At 43.8% G+C, this 16023-nt stretch overlaps 1 protein-coding gene and 1 non-coding gene across 2 annotated transcripts; both read right to left on the bottom strand.

Moving 5' to 3' along the window:
• Positions 1–3207: 3207 nt before the first annotated feature.
• LOC109085596 (proline-rich protein 12-like) lies at positions 3208–10161 on the bottom strand. The gene is made up of 5 exons (XM_042723020.1): positions 9212–10161; positions 8952–9150; positions 8227–8331; positions 7174–8114; positions 3208–3226 (listed from the first exon to the last, which is right to left on the bottom strand). Exons 1-5 carry the CDS (start codon positions 9850–9852, stop codon positions 3208–3210), a joined length of 1905 nt encoding a protein of 634 aa, XP_042578954.1. The 5' UTR covers positions 9853–10161.
• A 4382-nt stretch (positions 10162–14543) lies between these two features.
• Positions 14544–14616, bottom strand: trnak-cuu. The gene has a single exon. It is a non-coding gene; the product is annotated as a tRNA-Lys (tRNA).
• Positions 14617–16023: the final 1407 nt, after the last annotated feature.

A 16023-nucleotide genomic window follows, 5' to 3' on the forward strand; every position in this document is an offset into this window, starting at 1 on the left:
GAAGGGCATAACCAAGTATTCAAAGTGCCCTCTGGGGGTATTAAATGCGGTCTTCCATTCATCTCCCTTCCTTATGCGAACCAAATGATAAGCGTTACGTAAATCCAATTTTGTGAAGATGGATGCTCCTTGCAATCGTTCGAAAGCTGAAGACATCAACGGCAAAGGATAAGTATTCTTTACCGTGATGTTGTTCAACCCTCGATAGTCAATGCACGGTCGCAGAGACCCATCCTTCTTCCCCACCACAAAAAAGAACCCCGCCCGCCCCCGCTGGAGATGAGGAAGGTCTAATGAATTTGGATGCTAGAGAATCAGAAATATATTTCTCCGTAGCCTCCCTCTCTGGAACAGAAAGTGAATACACTCGGGAGTGAACGGGCGTTCGGAATGGTCAAAAATACGAGATAAGGAATCGGGTTTGATGTTTTTGGAACCCGGGCGGTACGAAAGAGAAAAGTTAAAACGACCGAAAAAAAGTGCCCACCGAGCCTGCCTAGAGTTGAGTCTTTTAGCAGTTCTAATGTATTCTAGGTTCTTGTGATCGGTCCAAACGATAAAAGGTACCCCTGACCCTTCTAACCAGTGCCGCCATTCCTCCAGTGCTAACTTGACTGCTATTTGCTAATTTGGATGCTAGAGAATCAGAAATATATTTCTCCATAGCCTCCCTCTCTGGAACAGAAAGTGAATACACTCGGGAGTGGACGGGCGTTCGGAATGATCAAAAATACGAGATAAGGAACCCTCGATAGTCAATGCACGGTCGCAGAGACCCATCCTTCTTCCCCACAAAAAAGAACCCCGCCCCCGCTGGAGATGAGGAAGGTCTAATGAATTTGGATGCTAGAGAATCAGAAATATATTTCTCCATAGCCTCTCTGGAACAGAAAGTGAATATAATTTGCCCTTAGGCGGAGACTCACCTGGTACTAAGTCTATGGCACAGTCATAGGGACGATGTGGAGGGAGAGAAGCAGCACAAGACTTACTGAACACTTCTCTCAGGTCTTGTTACTCTTCGGGCACGTTAGATAAATTCACTGTCTCCTCCTGAAAAACAGACACAGGTACAGACGAACACGCAGACACTAAACATGACTCATGACAAGTATTACTCCACATAGATACAGAATTGTGCCCCCAATCGACTCTAGGATTGTGCTGAGTGAACCAAGGATGACCAAGAACGATAGGTGCCAGGGGATAATTCATGAGGAGGAATGTTATAGTTTCGGTGTGGTTGCCAGATGTGATGAGGGTAATGGGTTCAGTGGCATGAGAAATACTGGGAAGCTGTTGTCCATTAAGAGCATTGACAGTTATCTTGTACGTGAGGGGGGTGGTAGGAATGTGGAGGTGGTGAGCCAGTTCTAAATCCATAAAATCACCTTCAGCCCCCGAATCCAATAAGGCCTGGGTGTCATGTGTGTTGGTTGCCCACCTTAGTCTTACCGGAAGGAGAGTAGATGATGATGGTGAGGATGAGGTCTTCTCGGTGGAGATCCCACCCGATAGTAGCCTCATAGTTACTACCGGGCTTGGTCTTTTAACGGGCATAAGTGGATGAAGTGGCCCGCCCTCCCGCAGTAAAGGCACAGTCCTTGGGATCTCCGCCGTTCCTTCTCCTCCCGGGAAAGCTGAGCTCTACCCACCTGCATGGGCTCTGGATCGTATGGGGGACTGACCGTATCCAGGTATTCCGAACGTCTGGTCTCCATGCCGCGAACTGGATGGTCATGTTGGAAGCGGCCCATTCTGCTCAGCCGAGCATCCACTCAAAGTGCTAATTCGTTAAGTCCATTGAGACTAGTGGGAAGGTCCAGCATATAAATTTCCCTCTGAATACGGTCAGCCAACCCATGCAGGAATCTGTCCCACTGCGCCTCCTCGTTCCATCGGCACTCTGCAGCCAGGGTGCAGAACTGGATGGAATATTCCGACACCGAACCGTGACCTTGGCGGAGATCGGCGAGTAGTCTGGCCGCCTCCCTACCCGCCACCGCCCGATCGAAAAACCCTCCTCATCTCCTTGGAGAGTGCCTGGAACGAGGCGCAGCATGGGTCTTGATTCTCCCCACACCGCCGTTCCCCCAGAGAGCCGCCCTGCCGGTAAGCAGCATCAGCACAAACGCCACCTTGGATCGCTCTTGGTTAAACGTCTGAGGCTGTAATGCAAAATGCATAGAACATCGGGCCAGAAAAGCTCTGAAAACTCTGGTTCACCTGAATAACCTTCTGGTGTCGGCAGTCTCGGTTCTCGCCGCGACTGCGGCTCTGGAAGAGGGGGCGGAGATGGCGGTGTGGGTGGCGCAGTGGAAATTTGTAGCTGTTGTATCTGCTGGGTGAGCTCGGACACCTGCGTCACCAGCGCTTGGACCGCCCTCCCTGTGAGAGCGATGTTCTCCTCTTGGGTGTCCATTCTAGCGATGCTCTCGAGCCGCAAAACTCGTCCCACGTGGTAGCGCCTGCTACATCCATGATTGGTCAGATCGTTCTGTTACATATGACAGAAACAGGATGTAAATGGAAGGCATATTTAATAATAAACAGCACAAGAGTCAGACAAAGATGAAGTATCACAGGAAACACAAGGCTGGTGGAGTGGTGACGCAGGGACTTCGGTGGTCAACAGATGGTGGTGCTCAGTCCAGTGATGATCCCTCGAATCCCGGTGCGTGAAATATCCTCGTGACGGTGCTAGGTAATCCAGTGCTGAGTGAAGATCCAGGAACTAACGACGACAACAAGGAGACTCTGGCAGGGATTAAAGACACGGGAACAGGTACGGGAGCACACCGGGGAGAACAACGATCTGACAACATGAAACACAAGTTACTGAACTTATAAAGGGAACAAACAATTGAACCCAGCTGGCGCTGCTGATCATCGCTGATCAGTGACCACGCCCACAGACACACACACAACAGCACGCTAGACGAGAGAGAGAGAGTGAATTCATGAACCGTGACACATATAGTCATGTTTTGTAAATGATTCATTCATTATTAACTAATAACTTATATGTGACTTATAACTTAATTATAAAAACATTTCTAAAATGTTAACTTATTACTTATCATTTATGAAAGTATAGTCGTGTTTTTTGTAAATGATTAGTTCATCATTAACTAATAATTAACAAATAACTTATAACAGAACGTTATTATAAAGTGTTACCATATTTTCCTTTCTTTGGTTTGCAGTCTAAGACTGATCAGTGATGCTACACCCAGAACACAAAGATTTAAAGACAGTTTGGGTTTTAAAACATTTTGAACCACCATGTCAGTAACACTCAAAGAGAGATATCAGCAATCAGCATAAGAATCTCAATAATGGCGACAATCAAAAGCTTCATGATGCAATGCATGCTGGGTACCAGCACAGGACAAAACTAATCCATGACTCCCAGCATGCATTGCGGCATGAATAAATTATGCTGCCGAATTGTCCACTTATTTTCTTGAATTCGTACTATGTGCTTGTATTTTTGCTTTTGTCTTGAGTTTTAGTAGCATGTTTTTTATGTTCAGAACTGAACTGTTTAGTTTGTGGATTGTCACCATTGTTGTGATTCATACACTGATTCTTGATGTGTCTGTCTAAATTATTACAATGCTTTTTTTTTAGATATATATATATGAGTGATGTCTTTTGTAACTGATGGCTGCAGTGCTTTTTCTTTTGCTCTAGTATCAGTAAGAGAAGAGTCACTGGATAAAATCAGTGAATCGGAAATAAGAGAATGTTTGTTCTTATCTATAAACAACAATACCAGATTTTATTTTTCTTTGACTCTTTTTTGCTAAACAAGTTCCAAAGAAAAATTGTTACAACAAGAAAAAAAAAGCAGTATTACAAAGTCACGGTTCAAGAGCCCAACTAAAGTAAACACTGATCTCCATCATGGTAGTGAAAAAAATAAAAAACACCTAAACCTCTGTAACGCTCAATAAGATCTTCTGTAGACATCTGACAGAAATAAAGTCATTCTGGTTAGTAATGAGAAGCTGGTGAAGCTGTTTTAGGAGTTGTTTAATCAGATCTTGAGAGATTTGATGTCTTTTATTTTAGTTGATTCATCTAAGGCTGTGGCTGAAGTCAGTTGTAGTTCTTGTGTTTCTCTGTCCTTCAGTGATTCTGTTTGTTAATAGCAGGTGTTCATCACTAATGCTCAATCATCAATTAATCACAGAATTATCTCTTTAAAAGCTTGATCAAGTACATTTTATCTGTGTACCAACAGCGAAGAAAACCTGTTGTGTTTATGTGTCCAGAGAAACTGGCACAGAGATTCAGATCCGCCGAGATCGACATCACTTTTCCCTTAACTCCAGCACGAAGCTGCTATTTGTATTAAGTTAAAGTTAACTCTATACGAACTGAGAGTTTAAGTGCCACATCGCAAAACCAACTAAAAGCGGTGTTGTTATTTGTACAGTGTTGAAATGCGCCGACATTTCCTGTAACATGCTTAACTGTACTTGCAATGCAATGATTCATGTGCTAGTTCACTAGAGTTTGTTTTGTTTGACACAGTTACGACCGTGACACAGAAGTCTTAACCTACTTCCGGAGCAACCTTGAACTGCGCACGCGCAGCGCATTGACGCTAGTGTAAACAAACTCCATGGTGTTGCTAAGCTAACGAAACAGTTGTATTTACATTGAAGTCTATGCTAAAGCCACTAGCCTCAAAGGTTAGCCGTTAGCATTAACATCCAGTGTTTGAATAGTGTCTGTGTGGGCAACGCTAAAGTGATTTAACCCTTTAAACATCTCAACTAATACACTTGTTGGTCTCTTTCTCTCTCTTATTTCTCTCTTTTCTCACGATACCATTTATTGGCATTTTACTAGAAAGGGAAATACTGACTCACAATTATTAATTGTCACAAATTCAAATTTAATTAAAACATTAAATTGATTTTGAATCATTCAGATTTCCCTCTTAGATCATTTCATATGATCATTACTTCTGGTATTCTTTTTGGGCCTAATTATTTTAGGTACGAAGAAGTTTAAGTAAACATGTTCTACCTAATTTATTTATTACCCATCTGAATATATTCTATTCAGACCTGTACTTATTTTATTGCGTTTTACCCTTCTTGCTTCCTGTTTTGGTTATACACTTAACCACTATTGTTTTATTTATAGATTTTCTCCTTTATTTATTTTCATTTTTTTGCTTATTTTGCCTATTTATTACTTTTTAATTTTACTTTGTCTTACCATTTCTTTCCTCTGCATATCCTAGCTTGGAAATGAAACACCTGAGCCCTAAAAGGAGACATTGTTATCCCTCACTACGAGTTAAAATAAATTAGAAAGACAACTCTCTTTCACTTTAAGTTTATTTTGTTGATTAGTTGTGCAGCAACTAAAGCAACACTGTACTCGTAGTTGAGATAACCACTAGACTTACCATCTCCATCCCCTCTCTCTCCTTTCCTTTCCTCTTCACTTTTAACATTTGTAGGGACCTGTAAGAACCATCAATTAATTCTAAGTGAATGAGATACACAAACTTGTCGAAGACAAATCATCCTTATGAATAGTTAGGTGCAATAGGTGCAAAAACTCAGAACTGTGAATAAAATAACAACCAGTAATATAGAATTAATAAAATGTGCATTTGTCATTTCAGAACTAATTTCATTAATGTGGACATCTTTTGTGTGAGTTTTACTGACGAAAAAATGGCGATTTACAGCATTAAGTAACAACTTTCAATTTCTGCGCAACGGTGGGATTCGAACCGGCAACCTTGTGATCAACCTTTCTCCTATATAGACGTATAGGAAAATAGAAAAAAAATGTTTTAAAAATAATTTATTGCAAACATACACTTCCTAAAACATTACTTAGGAGGGTAGAGGCATAAAAGTCCCTTTCTTCTCTTTTCTCCTCATTTTTTCCCTTTTTTCTCTCTTTTTTCCTTCTTTTTCTCTTCTTTCCTCTCTTCCATTTCTCCCCCCTCCTTAACAGATTAAGGAGGGGGGAGAAATGGAAGAGAGGAAAGAAGAGAGAGGAAGAGAGGAAAGAGAAGAAGAGAAAAAGAAGGAAAAAAAAAAAAGGGAAAAAAAAAAAAGGAAAAAATGAGGAGAAAAGAGAAGAAAGGGACTTTTATGCCTCTACCCTCCTAAGTAATGTTTTAGGAAGTGTATGTTTGCAATAAATCATTTTTAAAACATTTTTTTTTTCTATTTTCCTATACGTCTATATAGGAGAAAGGTTGATCACAAGGTTGCCGGTTCGAATCCCACCGTTGCCAGAAACAAAAAGTTGTTACTTAATGCTGTAAATCGCCATTTTTCGTCAGTAAAACTCACACAAAAGATGTCCACATTAATGAAATTAGTTCTGAAATGACAAATGCACATTTTATTAATTCTATATTACTGGTTGTTATTTTATTCACAGTTCTGAGTTTTTGCACTTTTAGTTTAAATATATTTCTGCTGCAGTTATTTTCTAAAAAAGTAAAAAATAGTAAATTTATTTTCCAAAGAATCCTCAAATTTCTCAACATTTTCAAAGTGCCTATAAGCTTTGAATGATACTGTAGAAAAGTAAAACATACAAAAAAAGAGTTAATCATGACAACTTTTATTTTTCAATCAGTCATAGCCAATTATTGTAATTGTAATTCTTTGAATCATTCACATTTTTATTCTTTTAGTTATTATGTTGCATATGCAAAAGAACAGAAAACAAAAAAATGCGATATAAATACAAATAAAATAATATTTAAGGCTCTTGTGCATTAATTGCAAGTGCAAAAGAACGGAAAGCACAGACCATTACACAAATATAAAACTTTAAAATTTCCATGGCTCTTGTTTAGACTTTGTGAGTGCAAAATAACAGAAAACACAGAACAATACACATGAATAAATATTTAAAATATCCATGACTCTTGTGCATTCTTTGCAAGTGCAAAAGAACAGAAAACAAAACTATACACATAAATAAAACTTAATAAAACTTTCCAAATGTCCATGGCTCTTGTACATTCTTTATACATAAATAAAACTCAAGTTTCCATGTCTCTTGTGCAAAAAAATAAAAAATAAAAGGGGAAAAGAACTATATACATATATAAATCTTAAAATCAAAGATCAGTGTTTCTTTTTTTTCATTTTGTTTTTTTTTATATCCTCCAACCACTGCTCCTTTGGCACAGTCTCTACAGAGGGGCAGTATATAATGCCCTTGTACTGGCTATGCCCAGTCTCTGCTGTCCTGAACTGCCCGCATTTTTTGCATGTGTTGTGCTGTACTTTGCGTGTCAGCTTTCGAACTGGGGCAGCAGGAGGGGCAGAAGAGAGGCTGGTCATGAGAGCCTGTGGAGCAGCAACTAGGAGAGGCCCTGTTAGTCCCTGTGAGGCCATTGGCGTCAGCAACACCAGTTGAGCACCTGGGGGTGGAGCAGGGAAAGAGTTGCCGCTGGGTTTGAGGTGTCTCAGCTGGCGGTGACAAAACCACTGGGGCTGAAGGTATTTTCCTCTTCCTCTTTGTCTGTGCCTGGCCCACGGTGCTACTGGGCAGGTGGTATTGATGAGCTGGACCTGGTTGGGGGGGCGCAGACGGGGGGCGCACATTGGCAGGTAGTAGAGGTCAGCCGCCACAGACAAGCGGCTTGGCAGTTGCAGCCCTTGCATCAATACTGCACTGTCCTGCCTTTTCACTCTCTTGTTGTGCCACTGAACCAATGTTGTGTGACTCACATCCACCAGCTGAAGGGTGGTCTGCTGCATAACAGCAGCATTGGCCAGAATGCGCTGCCTGATTTTCTTGTAGTCCTCCAAGATGAGGACCCACCTGGACACTGTGCTTGTCCCCTTCTTTTTAGGACTCTTATGGATGGCACAGAGCTTTACAAAAATGTTCTCTATCAGGCGACAACAATCTGGCCATTGGGCAAGTGGGGCTGTGGTGGTGAGTGCGTGCCTCTTCACAGTTTCCACCCCTGGAGTGAACTCCTGCCTCTTCTTGGGGGACCTGAACCTCCCTGTGTCCAGCCTGCTCTGGTGTCTGGCAGCAAACACCACCCTTTGCTTATCATAATCAAGCAGGTTCTGCCAAAGAGCAACTATATTGCTCACCTAAGTAGAGAGAACATATAATACATGGCATATGAGAAAAACAAAAACATGTGCAAGTGTTAACATATAACAGATCAAGGAGGGAAAGTAGAGAAACTTGAATGTTCCTTACCTGCTGGTTGGTGAGGACCAGAGAGGGCTGGTTCCTAAGCTCCACCAGATACTCCGCTAGGCTGTCGACTCTGTCCATGCCTGGCACACCAACACTATCCAAAGCCTGGAAAAAACAACAACAACCAAAACAAAACAAAAAAAAAAACAAAATAAGCAACATTATGAGGATGGTTAAGTGGGACAAAAAACAAATACATATGTACATATTTCAAGGTGTCTTTTTGTTGACAAGCATCAACTTCAGACTCCTGGAAATCTCAGAAAATGTTAAAAAGCTTCAGGTCAGCTCAAATTCTATGGGATTTTCCTAACATAACAGTCTGCATTTAAAGTTACGTTATGAATTTCAACAATATTACATAAAACATAATTACATAAAAACAGTGAATAACTGAACATGGCAAGTTAAATTTTATGTGTATGTCTTACAAAACATATATCTGTATTCAGATTTTATAGGAATCATTTTGATATTTGTAATACAAATGTTAAAGTGCCTTATCATTCAACTAATATTCACTGCTGTGATAAAGATTTAACAAATATATATTTTTTTTTCCAGCAAGATATAAATACACTGATTCAGTAAAATCAGATGATTTCCTGTTCAAAAGAATGTGACTGAATATTAGGGAATTGGCTTAGTTTACTTATGATGTCATGAGCAATCCAGTCACGTATATAAATCAGTCTGAGTGCACATATAACAAGGTATTTACATACCACAGACTCATCAGGAGATGCTGATGCACCTGGTGTGGAGGAGGCAGCAGGCTGGGCGGAGGAGGCAGCAGCCAGGGTGGAGGAGGCAGCAGGCTGGGTGGAGGAGGCAGCAGCCAGGGTCGGCGGAGGCAGCAGGCTGGGCGGAGGAGGCAGCAGGCTGGGCGGAGGAGGCAGCAGGCTGGGCGGAGGAGGCAGCAGGCTGGGCGGAGGAGGCAGCAGGCTGGTTAGAGGAGGCAGCAGCAGGCTGGGTGGAGGGAGGCAGCAGCCAGGGCGGCGGAGGCAGGCAGGGCTGGGCGGAGGAGGCAGCAGGCTGGGCAGAGGAGGCAGCAGCCAGGGTGGAGGAGGCAGCAGGCTGGGCAGAGGAGGCAGCAGGCTGGGCGGAGGAGGCAGCAGCCAGGGTGGAGGAGGCAGCAGGCTGGTTAGAGGAGGCAGCAGGCTGGTTAGAGGAGGCAGCAGGCTGGTTAGAGGAGGCAGCAGCCATGGTGGAGGAGGCGGCAGCCAGGGTGGAGGCGGTGGCAGGATGGATGGAGGAGGCAGCAGCCAGGGTGGAGGAGGCAGCAGGCTGGTTAGAGGAGGCAGCAGGCTGGTTAGAGGAGGCAGCAGCCAGGGTGGAGGAGGCAGCAGGCTGGGCGGAGGAGGCAGCAGCCAGGGCGGCGGAGGCAGCAGGCTGGGCAGAGGAGGCAGCAGCCAGGGTGGAGGAGGCAGCAGGCTGGGCGGAGGAGGCAGCAGGCTGGGCAGAGGAGGCAGCAGCCAGGGCGGAGGAGAGAGACTCAGAGGAGGGCAGAAAATGGGAGGAGACAGAGAAGCTTGGGTCATCGGTAAGACTTGACAGAGTAATGTCATGGTCTTCCCCGAAGCCCCCATCTTCTTCATCCTCGCCTTCATCCACATCCTCCAGCATGTTCTCTGTCTCTTCTGAGTCGGGGTCCACCACCAGGGGCTGTCCGGTCTGACTCAGGAGGTAGTCAACACCAAGCAGCTCTCCTATGGAAAAAAAATAAAAGGACACATACAGGACTTGTCAAAAATTTGGACAAATTACTGTTTTTTTTATGTTTTTGAAAGAAGTCTCTTATTCTCATCAATCCTGCATTTATTTGATTAAAATAAAAAATACAGTAAACAACAGTTATACTGTGAAATGCTAGTACAGCTTAAACTAACTGTTTTCTATTTTAATATACTTTAAAATGTAATTTATTTCTGTGATCAAAGCTGAATTTTTAGCATCATTAATCCAGTCTTCAGTGTCACATGATCCTTCAGAAATCAGTCTAATTTGCTGATTTATTACCAATTTTGGAAACACTTGTGCTGCTTTTTATATAATATGTGATACTTTCTGCAGGATTCATTGATGAACAGAAAGTTAAATAAAGATCAGCATTAGAAATCAAACAGAAAATTTTCTGTAACAATATAAAGTACCGTTCAAAAAAAAAATATATATAGATATAGATATAGATAGATATATATATACTGTATATATTAAGCAGCACAACTGATATTACTGTTTTTTCCTGTCTTTTTGATTAAATGAACACAGGCTTAATACACTAGACACTTCTTTCAAAAACATTAAAAACAGTCATGTGTCCAAACTTTGACGAATACTGTACACACATGACTAATTCTATTTCAAGCATACCATACAGATGGAATGAAACTTTAATCAGACTTCCATGGTTGAGTTTGGTGAAGAGAATAATAAAAGGAAAGACTCTTTTTCAAAGAGAAAGAAACAAAAAACCCACAAACCAAAAGTATTATGTAACCAGATAAGGGGATGACATACCAGTGTATTCAGCAGGTGGCCTGAAAGTTGGCACAAAAGGCCTACCAAACACCTTCAGGCTGTTGGTGTTGACGCAGTGGGCCATATCCCCGGAGTAGGTGAGAAGGGATGCTGGTTTGCTGGTCACTGATGCAGCCGCCCGATCCTAATTCCACCTATTCAAGCCTTCTAGCAGGTACAGCTAAAAATTCAGTGCATTTGCACTGGTTCCTAGAAGGAGAAAAAATATACCAATAAAAATGACAAGCCTTGCAATATGAATAACAGAAATTGAAATTATTATACACCAACCTGGAATGAACCTGTTCAGGTGGCAGTGAAAAGACTCCAGGGATGTGGACCCTCTGGCACACCGATACCTGGTCAGAGTGACCCCTGCCTTTGTGGTGGTGCCTACCTCAGTGTAGAGAGGCACACCCGGCACATCCTGGATGCACCTGACATGGCGTTTCTGCACACGCCAGATGTGCTCCATGCGCACCTCTTCCAGCAGTGGGACACCCATAAGGTCCCTCCCATTTGCACCCCCCAACTCCTGCAGCAGCCTCTCAATGAGGCGGATGGTGGCCTCCTCACCTCGTGTCCTCCTGCGGCAGTAAAGACTCAGCTCCTTTTTACTGATGCTCCTGTCCACCAGGATGTCAGTAAGAGCTGGCACACCCTCCTGCATCAGCTGTTTCCTCTTTGCCTGCCGCAACAGGCTGAGGTCTCCAGCATCCCACTCAAAGATGCAGGCAGACAGGCATCCCATGAAGGTGGGGTAGAGGGGATGGGCATCGGTGATGCAGCCCACGGCCACCCTCCTCATGAAGTGCCAGATGTCCAGCCGTATCTGAAGGTCTGGCCAGTTGCCGAACCTGGTCTGCAGCTTGCTTGTTGCCCCCTCACTCACACAGCAGCCACAGTACACATAAAGCAGCACCGGTGGTGGAATGGCAGCCTGGCGGTACCGCTCCATTACACCAGTCACCATCCTGTCCAGTCCCGGCCCCTCTTGCACTGACAGCACACTGGTCACTATCTGGCCAACCTCATTTCCAATGGAGGTTAACCAGAGTGCTGTCCCCCGTCCATGGCCAGCCAGCTTCTTTGTGATCTGGAATTTACAAATGTAACAAGACATTTGTGGTGTAACGTTAGCAATAACAATAATATTAATGTCTATCTGACGATATTTATGAACATTACAGAACAGTCAAATAATTTTTTACCTTTTTGGTGGAATCCATCTTTAAGATTTTGCCATAGATGGATGTGATGCTGGCCTTTATGTGTCCAATTCTGGAGAGGATATCCCTGCCGTACACTGACAGCAGCCAACGACTGGTGGGGATGTCAATTGGCTCTGGAGGCTCCTGGCAGTCCACCGGAGAAAGGCTGGGTCGATCGACAAAGTCAGCACACTCCCCAAGATAGTGTGCCAACCGATTTAGCCATTCCTCCCCATGGTTCTCTTTCAACTGCCGCACCAAACGAGCTGGGCTGTTGCCCAGTGTCCGGTCCCGAAGCAGCCTAATGACACGGATGTCACAGGCATACCTGAAATTGCACATTGTTGCTGTGATCAGTTACATGTTCATTAGTCTTCACAATAACCATCTTTAGACTACTTTACTCACTTGCGGGTCAGGATCAGCCGGAACATTTTCTGGTGCGGCAGGTCAAGCTGCCGGACCGTCTGACTTGTGGACAGATAGTTCAGAGAACACACAGTGCACCTGAGTGTCTCTGTCACCATCACGTAGTACCTGTCGATGTCCAGGACCTTCCGAGCTCTTTTGTGGACACCATAGCCTGTCAGGTTCTTGCCACAAGCTGGACAGAAAACATTCACCTTCCACAGGTGGTAGGGCATCCACACCATCAACCGATGGGTGAAGAACCGGTCAGGTGTAGGTGTCTGGTGGTAAATTAGAGCTGGCACAGGCGGCTCGTACCACAGCTTCAAATCTGGCCGCAGCTTGCCAGCGTGGAAAATAGTGCTGGCAATCCACCTCTGGTCCTGCACAGGGATGGTCTTGGGCCATTCCCCTGGCAGCCAGAAAGAAGCTGGGGCCCCAGCAGTGGCTGGCTGGACTCGTCCAGGCTCCTCCCGTATGGAAGACAAGTTGTTATTGCGTTAAAGGCTGCACTAATATATATCATAGCCTGTCCAATAAATAGGTGCCGCTGCACTCACAGAGGATGGAGATGGGCTGGGGGTCATCACAGAGGATGGAGGGGGAGAGGGGCTGGGAGGAGAAGGCCTAGCCGTTCCTTCAGAGGATGGAGGAGAGGGACTGGGGGTCTTCACAGAAGACAGAGAAGGGGTGGAGCTCCTCACAGAGGATAGTGGGGTGGCGGCAGTCCTCACAGAGGCCATAGACTGAGTCCTCACAGATGAAGGAGGAGAGGGGCTGGGAAGAGAAGGAGAGGATGCAGAGGGTGGAGGAGAGGGGCTGGGGGTCCTCCGATCCACTAAGTTAGGTTTTAGCAAAGTCGACTTGGACCCGCCAAAGCGTGACTTATTGAACTAAAAAGAGAAACAAAGTTAATTGTATGATTGAAGTTACATATAGCATTTTCATTTCATTATTTTTTCTAGCCTAAACATAAACATAAATCTGTCCTATCAAACAAATACACAATGATTCTAATTTGGCATTAATTGATTAAAGAGAAAATATTCACTATAGTCAAACTTAGAGTGCATAGTCTTCACTCTCTCAGATATGAACTGTTCCTTTTTAAAGCAGTGTGTTTTTTTTTTTATTCTCCTTTGTTTTGCATTAATGACAGACAGCGAGTAAATTAGGCTGCCGCACTGAATGCACGGACCCAATATACTGATACACATCCGGGTTTCAACCAAATTATTTATTTAAGTCTATTTATTTTATTCATTTATTCAACACGTAAACACAGTTGGGCATTTTGACGTAATGGTGCGTGTATTTGACCATTCAGGTGCAACAAACCGCCACAGAAAACGGAATTCGCGATCACAAGCCGTCTGTGCGCGCGCGCGCGCGCCTCCGCTATGTACTTATTCCCTGCATACTGCGCTTAATAACTTTATTTGACATCAAGCATGTTCCGCTCTTTATTTGTATTCATTAATACATGTTCACTCTTACATTATATGTCAATGACTGTAAGTGGTAATAATACATACAGCGAAATAAACGATTGAGCAAAATCCCTAACGGTAGACACGTTATATCATCGTTAAGATATAAGCCGTCATATCGCCCACCACAACGACCAATTAAGTATACGGTAAACTGAAATAAAGAAAAAATATTACTTACGTTGCTCGATGAGAAGAAATATTATTAGTTAAATTGCTCGATGATAATTTTATATTGCGCGCTCGTCAGCAGTGTCGTCATCCAATCTCACAGAGCAGCGATTGGCTCTCAAATCTCACAATGGAGAGCGAGCTCAGCTATCATCCACCAAATGTCACAATGGAGAGCGAGCTCAGCGATTGGGCCTGAAATCTCACAATGGAGAGCGAGCTCAGCGATTGGCTCTCGTATCTCACAATGGAGAGCGAGCTCAGCGATTGGGCCTGAAATCTCACAATGGAGAGCGAGCTCAGCGATTGGCTCTCGTCCAATCTCACAATGACAGCCGCTCCTGACCCAGGTAGCGCCACAGAGACTGACGGTGGCACCTCCACTGGGTTGCGGTGACGAAAAAAAAATCAACGCTGAGCGCACCACGAAGCTCAGACGCAACATGTGTCCCGCGTCAGCAAACTGAAGTCAAGAGACTGAGACCCGTTGGGAAGGGCGAGGGAGAGCCAAAAGATACGCCCAACATGGGGCTCGAACCCACGACCCTGAGATTAAGAGTCTCATGCTCTACCGACTGAGCTAGCCAGGCAGCTGCAATGGGCTGCCCCGGGCTGGTCGCAGTTCTCATAAGTGCCCAAATTTCACGAGCCAAACGGAGGCTGTTTTTTCACACAGGCTTGAGAAAACCTCTTGCGGGTAAAGCTAGGGTTAAGCCTAACAGTAGGCTTAGAGCAGGGGGGTCCAGACTCAGTCCTGGAGGGTCCTTGTCCTGCCGAGCTTAGCTCCAAGCCCAATGAAACAAACCCGAAGGTCTCACCAGGCAGACTCGAAACTTCCGGGCAGGTCTGTTGGAGCTGGCTGGAGCAAAACTCGGCCGGACAGTGGCCCTCCAGACAGGGTTTGGACACCCTTGGCTTAGAGTGTCCTTTGTTTGTTTTAGCCATGCCTGTTGCTGGGGATCACAGTTTGAACAAGCAGAGCAGGCCGATAACATGCACAATCAAAACCGGCTATTTCATGATAGAAAATTTAAAAGACATAGGGGAAAAACAACCCACGCGTAGCGGCACAAACAGCCTTCTTCAGGGTATGTATTACAATCAAACAATTTACTCTTATATAGATGCTAATTAGAAACACCTGAATGACAAATTACATGCACATACAGAGAAAGTCCACTAGGAGGTTACATAGCAACAAAGGCATATCACAAAAAGGGACTGAAATCTATTTCTTCATTCAAACCAGGGTATACTGTGGCCTGTAACTCATATATATAAAATGTTTCTCTCTGTAGAAGTAATTTTAATCGGTCACCACCCCGAATGCTCTTTTTGATCATTTCTAAACCCTCAACCATTAGGCCTTCTGGATTACTATTGTGCACATTTTGAAAATGTTTTGCCATAGGGTAATCTAAATTAGCTTTTCTAATGCCATTTTTATGCTCCGATACTCTGTCTTTGAGACGTCTCTTGGTCCGGCCTACATAAAAGCATCCACATTTGCATGATAACCTGTATACCACATAAGTAGTATTGCAATTAATGAATGTCTTAATGTTATACCTCTTATCTGTCTTGAAATTACAGAATTCTTTGCATTCTTTAATATTAGAACAATGGTTACAAGACCCACATTTATAAGTACCTTTTAATTGTCCATTAAGCCAAGTGGTCTGTTTTTTAGCAGGAAGATGACTAGATACTAGCCTATCTCGTAGAGTTGGAGCCCTCTTGAAACTAATTTTAGGAGATGCAGAAAACACTTCTCTAAGAACCGGATCACTCTTTATAAGATTACAATTTGAGTGTATAATCCTTTTTATGGGATTGGCTAAAGAGCTATATTCTGTCACAAAATAGGCCTGATTCTGTGAACAGGATCGTTTTGTCTTCTTCTGAAATAGCTCTGGTCTAGAAATGCACTGGGCTTTCTTGTAAGCATTTTGTACAATTTCTGTGTGATAGCCCCTTTCTAAAAATCGTTTGGACAG

The sequence above is a fragment of the Cyprinus carpio genome, chromosome B4 (genome assembly GCF_018340385.1).
Source record: "Cyprinus carpio isolate SPL01 chromosome B4, ASM1834038v1, whole genome shotgun sequence".
NCBI classification, from domain to species: domain Eukaryota; kingdom Metazoa; phylum Chordata; class Actinopteri; order Cypriniformes; family Cyprinidae; genus Cyprinus; species Cyprinus carpio.